Source organism: Pelobates fuscus, chromosome 5, assembly GCF_036172605.1.
Source record: "Pelobates fuscus isolate aPelFus1 chromosome 5, aPelFus1.pri, whole genome shotgun sequence".
NCBI classification, from domain to species: Eukaryota; Metazoa; Chordata; class Amphibia; order Anura; family Pelobatidae; genus Pelobates; species Pelobates fuscus.
In genome coordinates, this window is record NC_086321.1 from 383,360,933 (window position 1) to 383,373,757 (window position 12,825).

General features: G+C 42.0%; 1 protein-coding gene across 2 annotated transcripts in view; it reads left to right on the forward strand.

Annotated features, from left to right (window-relative positions):
- PGS1 (phosphatidylglycerophosphate synthase 1) overlaps positions 1-12,825 on the forward strand; it is a 45,964-nt gene that overhangs the window by 30,893 nt on the left and 2,246 nt on the right. Inside the window, exons 6-9 of one of the 2 annotated variants that reach the window (XM_063456355.1) lie at positions 7-185; positions 2,443-2,937; positions 5,824-5,972; positions 7,385-7,526. In XM_063456355.1, coding sequence (XP_063312425.1) covers positions 7-185; positions 2,443-2,937; positions 5,824-5,972; positions 7,385-7,504 — 943 coding nt within the window. In that variant the 3' untranslated portion in view covers positions 7,505-7,526. The remainder of the gene's footprint in view (positions 1-6; positions 186-2,442; positions 2,938-5,823; positions 5,973-7,384; positions 7,527-12,825) is intronic. The other variant, XM_063456356.1, reaches the window with a different exon arrangement.

A 12,825-nucleotide genomic window follows, 5' to 3' on the forward strand; every position in this document is an offset into this window, starting at 1 on the left:
CCCCAGGGCCAATCTAAGTGACTCTTACTTCACCAACCGTCAGGACCGTTACATTATGCTGCAAGGCTGCCCCGAGGTGGCGGATTTCTTCAGCGAGTTGGCGGGGGCCGTGGGTGATATCTCTCTGCAGCTGCAGCAAGATGATTCTGTCCAGACAGATGATGGAATGGAGCACCCATATCAAGGTGTGTGTGAGCCCTGCACCCCCTCCACCCACCCCCCCTTGTCTTCCAGGTGTGTTTCACACCGCACGTTTGTGGTTTAGTTCCTGTTATGAAAACAGGCACTTTCTCTGAAGCAGAACTTCCAGCGCTCTCATTGTCACAAAGCTCTTATTTTAATCTAAGAAATCTCACAAAGAAAGTCATTTACCCTAGATCACATGAGGCGGGTACGACCCTGGCAGGAAACAAACCTTCAAAAAAGAAAAAAGGTTAACACCTTAACCACAACGCCACCCCTGCGAGGGTTAAAAAACAAAAAACACCCCAGATACTTTCAGGTTTGTTTATCGCTATCTGCCATCTACCGTAGATCCTTGTGAAATTCAGGGAGGTCTTCCAGTTCTCTCACGCTCTCTCAGAATTGCTCTGCAGAGTATGTCAGTGCTATATTAGAGGAGCACAATGTTTAATAAGTATATATGTGTGTGTGTCAGATATAGCAGCAAATGAGACTTCTGGTGCCTGTTCCTTAGATGTACAGCAGCTCAACCTTCCCAAACCAGAGTCTCTTCTTTCTGGTCATTGATACAAATAGAACAGCGAATGTAGGGAAGCAGCGCTTAACAAATAAAATCCCTGTGTGGAATCCAATAGAACCAATATAAAAGAGAAAACAAAATGGGACAGGAATACTAATATAGTGCAGTATGTCTATAACAGCAGAGGCAAAATACAAAGAAAAATATATATTGCACTCACACATTTTTGGAGCTAAAGATCAGCTCCAGATCACAGCGTATGGACGGTACTATCACCGTTTATGCATGTTAGGATGGTCCTGATTCCCTCTGGTATCGTATCCTTATGCCAATAATCCACATGGTGTATTCAGGATGAATACTACCCTCTCAGTAAAGTAATACTTCCGGATATTATTTTAAACCTTTGCCCCTCTAATTTAAGACTGTCCTCTCGTTGTGGTAGTTTTTCTTCTTTTAAATATAGTCTCCTCCTTTACTGTTACCCCAATAGGTAGTAATTGCCAATTTGCCACATAATACATTATTTTTTGACTCCCTATTGGCAATCATACATCCAGGCCTCTCTTAAATATATATTGAATCTGATAAGACAACCTCTTTAGGCAGAGAATTTCTCATCTTTATTCTTACCGTGAAGATCCCTTTCCTCTACTGTAAGTGAAAACTCCTTTCTTCCAGTCTAAATAGGTGACCTCTTGTATGTTGTATCTTTCTGCTAATGGACAGGTTAGTACATAGCGCCTTGTACTGACCCTGTAGTATCTGTAGGCACCTGTCATGCTGCCTCTACTTGGGTGCCGGGCAGCTGGGGCTCAGTCTATTACTGCCGCTAGTGCTTCTACCTCAAATGAAGGTCTAAGGATACTACTTCTGTGTGACAAAATGGTTAAAAAATCTATATACTATAAACCTTCAGCATTCATCGAAAATAATTAGACATTAATATGCCTAGGTTCTTAAAATAAGAAAAAAATGCTCAAAGGGCTTCCAGTGTGACCAGAACTTTAATAATACATGCCCCAAAACACCAACGTTTTGACCCTATGGGATCCATATCTAGACAATAAAATAACAATAATTGTATGTGTATATAAGGAAACTAATTAAATAATAGCACTCACCCATTGAAATCGGTGAGTGCAGTTAATTATATATCTGCTTCCAGCCAGAACTGCATTCAGCGATCCTAATTATTCCAGATAAAATAATCTAATACACAAAATACCGGTTTCCTCTGATAAGTTTCATTGCTACCCTGCCCTCAGCAGTTCAAACAAAACACACTTCTCACTCGCCTGGGAGTTTATTTATTTATTTATTTATTTATATATATATACACACACACACACTTTTTTTTCTAGATATACCCCCAAAGTATGCAATGGCTGCACATCTAGTATCTGCAGCTACGGCAAGCCCTCTCCTCATTCCCTCTCTGCACAGGAAAATTGGCCAATCAGGAGCATCTGATTGAGAATCATGTGTGGTACAGCTGTGTGTAGAGCTTCTCATTCAACCCACTTAATGAGCTGTAGTAGTTATATTTTTAAGATAAATGCTCTGTGTCTGCAGTGTTTCTTTACCTATGTACCCCGCACAGTGCAGACCGTACTTGTTGATGATGGAAAGATCCTGATGTGAGAGTCTTATGCTTATCATTTAGGAATTTTATTGTCTCAATTCTCCTAAGTCAGGAATTTGGGTGTGAGGCTTTTTTAACGGTTCCTCTTTTTCAGGTGACAAAGTGAAATATTGTGACGCTGCCAATCGGAGGGTTATGGAGGTGATTGAGACTGCCCAGCGCCGGCAATGTGAGAAGAATAGTGCCAGCTTCCAGAGTGGGCACCCTGCTTCAAATACAGATACCCCTGACACCTGGGTATACCCCCTGGTACAGATGAAACCTTTTGGGGTTCACATAGATGAACTGGTGACGGAAACGCTGCTAACGGAGGCTGAACGGGGAGACCAACTGTTTTTGACCACTGGCTACTTCAACTTAACGCAGGGCTACATGGACTTGCTGCTGGGCACTCGGGCCAACTACAGCATCCTGCTGGCTGCACCCGAGGTCAATGGCTTCTATGGAGCTAAAGGCATTGCAGGGGCCATCCCCGCGGCTTACATCCACATTGAACATCAGTTTTATAATGAACTCCGCCGGCAGTGGCAGCAGCACAGAATCCGCTTACAGGAGTACTTCAGGGATCTCTGGACCTTCCATGCTAAAGGTAAGGTCACAGGCAGTGAGCAGTTTCTGTACACCAGGCTGGTCATCTGTGGTACGACAGAGAGTCCTTCTCGTGGCCCATGTGTCACAATGTGTTCTGCCACTTCACCACCTCCATTTTCTATGACCGGCAAACCACACTAATATCTGAGTTTTCTTTCTCTCTGCTGGTTAATGACTACCTACTCTGACAAACCTTACAGAGCCAAGATAGACCCTTCCTGCTTTATTGCGTCTACGCAAGGAAGGGACAGAGAGAGCGCGCAAGGAAGGGACAGAGAGAGCGCGCAAGGAAGGGACAGAGAGAGCGCGCAAGGAAGGGACAGAGAGAGCGCGCAAGGAAGGTACCAGCAGCCACAGGCATTTAGGGCTGTATGAGGATACAAACAAAAAAAACCAGTCTACATTTAGAAGAAGTGGTTTTGGTACTTGAAGTGTCCAGTACACTGCACCTCCGTACCTTCGTAAAAGACCGGTCGCCATTTGTGAGAGATCACGTCTGGCAAACCTGCTGGGAGCACAGTCTTTATATCTGCAGGGATTGAACGTTTGCACAAATCACAGAAATAACATAAATAAAGTAATGGCTTTAAAGTAATAGGAAGAGTTTGTTTATTTGCACAACCTGCAATTCTAGTGTAAAGCACGGTTATTATTTTTGGCATTGATATAGCGCCAACGTATTCCACAGCGCTCTTCAATAGCCCCAGACAACTGCTGAAAATAAGTGTTTTGCTGAAGTCCCCAGTCCTGATAGGCTGAGTGTGCTGAGAGTGGCATTCATATTGTGTATTATTAATGTGCCTGGAGAGGGGGCGGCTATGGCTGGTGGGGTAAAAACGCTGTGTTTGTGGAACATTGTCCATTTCCTGATAACTCTGACAAGTATGGGTTATGGAACGTAATTCACTGGTTTAAATGGTTAACATGCATTCCTGGTTAGATTATCTGATTGGTGCACAGTGTGGATATAGATAGAATTCTCGCTCATTGAAGGAACCAACCTGGCTGTTTGTATAATAATATGACTAATATCTTTACAAGTCATGGCCTGCTCTGCTTAACATAAACAGAGGTTTTACTCCGTACTTTTAGCAAACAAGGAAAAAAATATATCAAATTGATCGGTTTGTTTCCTCTTGTTTCTTACATTTAACCAAAAGGAACAAAACAAAAATCAGCAATTCGGGCGTTAAACAGGTTAAACTTGACAGTTACCACAGACAGAATAGTGTTTTAAAGCCTCTGCTTTTATGAGGCATGTCCTTGTAAATTATAGACACACGGTATTTTGACTGTAGCTAACAAACAAAAGCTCATCCTGGCATTTTAATTGTTTTCTGTTAACAGAATACAAGTTGTTCTTTGATCTTTCCACCATCCTCCCTGTATCTCTACCAGGGTCAGTCTTTAGGACCACGCACCCTCTGTCCCTCTCCTCAATCCACAGGGTCCGTCTTTAGGACCACGCACCCTCTGTCCCTCTCCTCAATCCCCAGGGTCTGTCTTTAGGACCACGCACCCTCTGTCCCTCTCTTCAATCCCCAGGGTCCGTCTTTAGGACCACGCACACCCTCTGTCCCTCTCCTCAATCCCCAGGGTCCGTCTTTAGGACCACGCACCCTCGGTCCCTCTCCTCAATCCCCAGGGTCCGTCTTTAGGACCACGCACCCTCTGTCCCTCTCCTCAATCCCCAGGGTCCGTCTTTAGGACCACGCACCCTCGGTCCCTCTCCTCAATCCCCAGGGTCCGTCTTTAGGACCATGCACCCTCTGTCCCTCTCCTCAATCCCCAGGGTCCGACTTTAGGACCACGCACCCTCTGTCCCTCTCCTCAATCCCCAGGGTCCGTCTTTAGGACCACGCACCCTCTGTCCCTTTCCTCAATCCCCAGGGTCTGTCTTTAGGACCACGCACCCTCTGTCCCTCTCCTCAATCCCCAGGGTCCGTCTTTAGGGCCGCGCACCCTGTGTCCCTCTCCTCGTCAATCCTTGTTGTACATTTAATGCATTTAGAAAAGGCTGGCCTTAATTAACACAAGCACCCCCCCCCCCCCCCCCCACTTCTTTAATCCTGGTGTACATTTATTTGAGCACTATCACATCTAACAAGTGGCTCCATTAATCCACTGTATAAATATTCATTTCATAAAGCATACAGTCTCCAGATAAAAGCATTATGCAAATCACCAGGAAATAATCAACAGGACATCATGTTGACTCTTTACAAAACCAACAACAAAAAGTTCTATCTGCTTTTAACACCTCTGAGAAGATCTATCCCAGCATTCAGCAGACTGCCTCATTCTCTCCTTAACGTATGTTGAGCGGCTCTTTGCCCCTCTATGTAAAACTGTAATAAGGAATTCTCCCACCCCCAATAATCGAGTGTTTGTACAGCGTGACTGCACATTGCAGCCATAGAGTGAAGACGTTGGGTTGTACGGAGATTGGCAGCTGTAAGTTTGCTTAATTTGAATGTATACAATATAAACATTTTAGAAGGACTCCCTTACATGCTAATACTAAATCCAGCACACTCAACCTCAAACTAGCTTTAAATATAAAAAAAAAAAAAAAAAAACTGATCAGAACACATGTAGTAATATCACTCTCTGACATTCAGAGTGTAACTGACCTGTCCTGGGGTGTGAGCGTTAGGACGTGTAGCCCAGACATTGTGGGAAAGGAGGAGCTAAGCTCAAAGCCTTGGCCACAAACATTTGTCTTGTTCCTAGAATGAAGAGATTATTTTCCATCTCTTGTGCTATGGAATGATTTTACTGGTAACTTTATTATATGTATTGTTGTAACATCTGTGTGATTCACTGTCATAAATCTTTACCTTATATAACATCTGAATATTCAAATCGCTTTCTCCACCTCCAGGTCTGTGGCTGTACCCAGCAGGGGCTGCTTTGCCGTGTCTGACCCTGATTGGCTCTCCAAACTTCGGGTACAGATCCGTTCACAGGGATTTAGAAGCCCAGATTGCCCTCGTAACTGAAAATCAAGAGCTTCAGCAGCAGCTGCATCAGGTGAGGAATTGGTATAGGAGAAGATCCTCATTCAAAAGCTGGGAATGACGTGCTGGTTTCATTCTTTAACGCATTATATGAGGAAGTTGTCACCATTAGTGTCCCCTCTCCTATGATGGCTTTTTTTGTCCTGCTAGCGTGAATTAATTGTGCTTGAAGAATGTAGATTATAGTTCATATAATCAGACATTGCCGCTTCCAGTATGAGAGGTAGCAAACAATGTGACTGTCTCTTACAATGGAACGTAGCCCATTAAATCAGCAGCTTATCTTACAATGTTACAAGAAGCCACGCTTCAAAGGCCCAGGGGGTGCAGAGCAGCTTAATACTGGAACATCATTCAGCAATAGCTGGGAGAACAAGCCCTCACCACCACCCGCCACTAGGACAGTGGGGCCAGTTCTGCTTTATGTGTTTCATGAGAATTTCTATTGTAGTTTTCAATCAGAATTATTTACTAAAATGAGATTTCAAATTAAAGGTCAAAAACCCATTCTGGAACCTTTCTCTAAGCCAGCTATGCTTTGACTTCAGTTACACTGGCCTTAAATGTGAATTCCCACTCTAGTAAATAATCCTGTAAGTCTTAATGTTTACTGCTTGCACAATGGTGTGAGATTTTGCAAACAATCCCTTAAAGAAATTCTGGTCGGTTATTGTAAAAGTGGTGATGGTGTTTTGTGTCAGCTTCCTTCCACATAACGTGAGGGCACATGGGATCCCTGACTGGGCAGGAAACCACACAGGAGGAAACCAGTTCCTGTAAAGTGAGCCATGGATTTATTGCATTTGCATAAATCAGCATTTATCTGCAGCTGTGTCCTTAATGACAGCAATGAATTCGCTAATCACTTACAACACATGGCAGCTTACAGGAAGACAGGACATCTTGCGTTAGCTTTTTAGTGTCTTTCCGTAGCTTCCATCTTTGAGTTAATGATCTCAGGTTCCTGTGCCTGTTACCCACTGAGAGTTTTGTGGAAGGCACATTCTTTACTTTATAGGCCTCTGGCTGGGATGATGAGAGTTGTAGTTCACCTACCGATGATGAGATGACTCCCATAACACTTTGACTGTGTGTGGTGGAAGATGCGGTGTGGATAAAGTCTTCATTTCTTGTACGGTTCAGTGGCTGTTAAGTTCCATAAACCGTTTTCTATATAACAGGATATGAGTGCTTCCAGTTAGAGCTTATATATCTAGGTTGGGCAAAGGCCAATAACTATCTAAACAAATTCAGAGTTTTACTTCCTGATTGTAGATTACAGTTACCTATTCCCTGCATGATAGCGGTGTGTATTCCCGTATGCTGCCCTGCTCTTTATAACTTGCCGTAATATTTCACCTAATCTACTGACAAACGTTATCTTTCAATGACTTCTTGTAACGCTATCTTCTTCTCATCTTAAAGGAACAGTGCAGTCTCTACAACCTTTCAAAAGAGGTATCCCAGACCACATTTGAGCATCCAAGCCGGCACGTGAAGCTGTGGGTGAAGCTGGTGACCCCTCTCATAAAGAACTTCTTTTGATTGGCTGTACGTCTTTCATTTGGTATGTTTTATCAAGCGCACACGCGGCCAGAAAAACCTCCTTTGATAATTTTTTTCTCTCTCTCTGGGAAATACAGAGGGTTGCGGGTGTATGATGTGGACTAGCGTTCCATGATGGATGTATGATGTTTGTATGGACCAACGTTCCATGATGTATGATGGATGTATGATGTTTGTATGGACCAACGTTCTATGATGTTTCTATGGACCAGCTTTGTATGTATATATGGTCAGCATTCCTTGGTGTACCATGTATGTATGATGAATGTGTGGACCATTAAATTGTCCTCTGGTACTTTCTACTTCCAGATAGCATGTGTACATTTAATAATCTCATCCTGCTCGTGTGAAACATTTATTTTGTCATAAATCTGTATTTTGTTTCTGCATTGTAAAGCACTGTATTATTAACACTGACAGACATGCTTTAGGGCTGCACAAGTGACTAGGGACAGTGCAAATGTTCTTTTACAGAGATGGATGAAGGTGCCTTCCAGTTCCGAATGATCATTTTCAGTCAAAAGATATTACTGTAAAAGTGATGATATCTAAACCCAGTGCAGTTATTTTTAAACAAATGACACAGTTGTGCCTTCACGTGCTGCGAGGCTGTGGGAACCCGATTTGTTTAGGTTTTACGAAGCCCCCTGGCTGCAGCCCGGTGACCATGCAGCGTTCTCTGAACTCTTTCACAACCCAGAACCTCAAAGGGAAATAATGACACGCGTTCCTGCTGTCTGGAAGATCTCAGAGCTGCTGTGTTTCATGGTGTTGTGACTAATTTGCCTAATGATACTTCGTAAAACTAGCATCCCCTTCTGTTTCATTAATCAATGGCAGGCTTCTTGCTATCTCCTGATTTAAGAGAAGTAAGGGCTTTCAGGAAACCGGCTGTGCTGAGATCACACTTCCTCTTCTGTGTAATGGCCAATGCAAGAGAAATCCAGATGAAATTACAAGACAGGGCTGAAAGCCCCTTCAAATTTCACATTATTGAACTTAGTATGCAAATGACTTGATAAAAAAAAAAAGTGCAATGTTTCTTCTTCTTCGTGGAGTCCCAGGAGCTGTGATTCTGAGATTTCAACCTCAGCTGTGAATTCTAAAAATAAAACGGGTTTTCCTTCTCGCCGCATTACAGGAAAACAAAACCCCTGAATTGAAGGTTTGTTTGAGGCCAAATAAGAAGTAAAATGTGTGCCCTTACCGCACGCGTGAACCTCTGGAGAGTATAAACGTGGCTAGCGTTCACAATGTAGGCCAGATGTGATGGACTGTAAGAGCACTATGGGAGATGTAGTCTGATACACTGTGAGTGTCGGTGTTTGTGAACTCTATTTCCCATGATGCTTAGCCAGTCATTTTTTTTATTGCTCTAGATTTCCACTGAGCCTCCGAGGTGCACAATGATGGAGCTGCATGTATGAAACTCAAAGGGGGTTTGTTTAGCAATTGGTTAATAACTAAATTATAAAACGGAGACCAAAATAGCAGCTTTGATAAATGTCCCCACCACCACTACTGTCACAGCTGGACTGTCCGAGCCTGAACTTCATAGTTCGGAATTCAGTTGACTGTTATTATCTTTAGTAAAGTCTAGGTGCATTCTGGGGGGGAAACAAAACAGGGTAGTACTAGCGCTAATTTGCAAAAAATGAATAGCGGATGAGCAGCTTTAACACCAAAATCTTATCTTTAAGAGTGGGTTCAGTGGTAGTGTGCTGGTGAAGCGCTATAGGATATTAAATTATAACAATAGTGTTTTTTCTATTTACAATTAGTGAATAAACTTTGACATGTGAATATATGTATAAACAGTACCTTTTAGGTATATACAAAGGTGTCCTAAGTAGGTAATCAGTACCTTAAAAAAAACAGAATATACCAAACATAGTGTAAACTGTGACAAAAATGAAAATAGATTTAAATTAAGAGGGAAAATTCCCACTCACACTTTGGAGAGCTAATAGTGTATAGCTCAATTTGATCGCCTGTGGGGTCCGTGGAGGCGACCCTATCCCTTCTTTTTGCTGGATATTGTTGTCTTAGAACTCTGAAATGTTAAAACATATATATGGTGCAGTACCGTATGGTTCCAAATATGTGTGAAAAAGAACAGATTTGTACTCACAGACACAGAGCCATCCACATCGGCTCTGATCACGGGTATATGTGGTTAAGGACCACACATCAGAGCCGATGTGGATGGCTCTGTGTCTGTGAGTACAAATCTGTTCTTTTTCACACATATTTGGAACCATACGGTACTGCACCATATATATGTTTTAACATTTCAGAGTTCTAAGACAACAATATCCAGCAAAAAGAAGGGATAGGGTCGCCTCCACGGACCCCACAGGCGATCAAATTGAGCTATACACTATTAGCTCTCCAAAGTGTGAGTGGGAATTTTCCCTCTTAATTTAAATCTATTTTCATTTTTGTCACAGTTTACACTATGTTTGGTATATTCTGTTTTTTTTAAGGTACTGATTACCTAATTAGGACACATTTGTATATACCTAAAAGGTACTGTTTATACATATATTCACATGTCAAAGTTTATTCACTAATTGTAAATAGAAAAAACACTATTGTTATAATTTAATATTTTATAGCGCTTCACCAGTACACTACCACTGCATTCTGGGGGGGAGTATAATAGATTTAGACCACGATGGACAGATCATAGAAATCTCTAACTTTGCCCAGCACACACCGTGGAGGTCTTCTTAATACGATGGATTGGTTGAATGACATTATATGTTAATTTCTATTTAACTGTCCGGCACTAGTGATGTCGCGAACATAAAATTTTCCGTTTGCGAACGCGAACTTCCGCAAATGTTCGCGAACCCAGCGAACCGCCATAGACTTCAATAGGCAGGCGAATTTTAAAACCCACAGGGACTCTTTCTAGCCACAATAGTGATGGAAAAGTTGTTTCAAGGGGACTAACACCTGGACTGTGGCATGCCGGAGGGGGATCCATGGCACAACTCCCATGGAAAATTACATAGTTGATGCAGAGTCTGGTTTTAATCCATAAAGGGCATAAATCACCTAACATTCCTAAATTGTTTGGAATAACGTGCTTTAAAACATCAGGTATGATGTATCGATCAGGTAGTGTAAGGGTTACGCCCACTTCACAGTGACAGACCAAACTCCCTGTTTAACGCACCGCAAACAGTCCATTTGCACAAGGTTGGATACCAAGCTAGCCATGTCCCGTTCCTTGTCCTCACTGATGTCATTGAAGGTCTCTTCCTCCACCCAGCCACGTACAACACCAAGGGTCCCCGAAAAATGACAACAAGCCCGCTTAGGAGCCAGGTCGGTCCCAGGATAAGGTAAATACAGCTACAACCACTTATCCCAATCACACACCTTTCCTAACGTCCTATCTCATTAAAAGCATATTACCGCGTATTTAATAAAACCGATAGACCCCCTACTTCATCCAGGTTACCGATCGATGGTTCGATATTCTGAGCCCTCTCTGATTTACTGTACACGACTATTCGATATTCCCACAAATTTTATATAGCATTTTATGTTTGTTTGAGACCACCTTAAAAATATTGGATATTGCTAAAAATCATGATCACTATATACTTTCTCTACAAACCTCTAAAACAAACCAAACTACTCATCCATCCGCTATACAACTTTATCCCACCTAGAACTAGTGCCCAGTTAAAATACTTGACTCTTACTTACCCACACTCAGTCATGCCACACACATTTCACCACTACTCTCACTGAATCCCTCTGACTACGGCTAAATTCATCTTCTACATCAGAACACTACTCCTAAGATTGGGTTGTATCCATGTCTCGGGTCTTTCATTTAGAATAGGGGCAGCTTCGGTCTCCTTCAACACTGACACTCCAGTGCATATTATTAAAAGATTGGGCAGATGGAAATCCTCAGTCTACAACCGATATATTCCTCATCCCGAGAAAGAAATGAGGAAAGCTTTTAAAAGTTTGGCTTTGTAAATTTGATGCAATAAGTGTGTTTTTCTTTAATACCTTTTCACCCTCTTTGCATGAACCCAATTTACATATATTACTAATATGTTTCTGAACATATATATTATATTATTCACTCACTCACTCTCTGGGCCGGCCTAAGACATCATGCTGCCTAGATCCAACGATAAATTACTATAGGGGATAATGTATAATAAACACAGGTTACTGGCTATGGGGGGATAATGTATAATAAACACAGGTTACCAGCTATGGGGGGATAATGTATAATAAACACAGGTTACTGGCTATGGGGGATAATGTATAATAAACACAGGTTACTGGCTATGGGGGATAATGTATAATAAACACAGGTTACTGGCTATGGGAGGGATAATGTATAATAAACACAGGTTACTAGCTATGGGGGGGATAATGTATAATAAACACAGGTTACTGGCTATGGGGGATAATGTATAATAAACACAGGTTACTGGCTATGGGAGGGATAATGTATAATAAACACAGGTTACTGGCTATGGGGGGGATAATGTATAATAAACACAGGTTACTGGCTATGGAGGGGATAATGTATAATAAACACAGGTTACTGGCTATGGGGGATAATGTATAATAAACACAGGTTACTGGCTATGGGGGGGATAATGTATAATAAACACAGGTTACTGGCTATGGGGGGATAATGTATAATAAACACAGGTTACTGGCTATGGGGGATAATGTATAATAAACACAGGTTACTGGCTATGGGGGGATAATGTATAATAAACACAGGTTACTGGCTATGGGGGATAATGTATAATAAACACAGGTTACTGGCTATGGGGGGATAATGTATAATAAACACAGGTTACTGGCTATGGGGGGGATAATGTATAATAAACACAGGTTACTGGCTATGGGGAGGATAATGTATAATAAACACAGGTTACTGGCTATGGGGAGGATAATGTATAATAAACACAGGTTACTAGCTATGGGGGGGATAATGTATAATAAACACAGGTTACTGGCTATGGGGGGATAATGTATAATAAACACAGGTTACTGGCTATGGGGGGATAATGTATAATAAACACAGGTTACTGGCTATGGGGGGATAATGTATAATAAACACAGGTTACTGGCTATGGGGGGGATAATGTATAATAAACACAGGTTACTGGCTATGGGGAGGATAATGTATAATAAACACAGGTTACTGGCTATGGGAGGATAATGTATAATAAACACAGGTTACTGGCTATGGGAGGATAATGTATAATAAACACAGGTTACTGGCTATGGGAGGATAATGTATA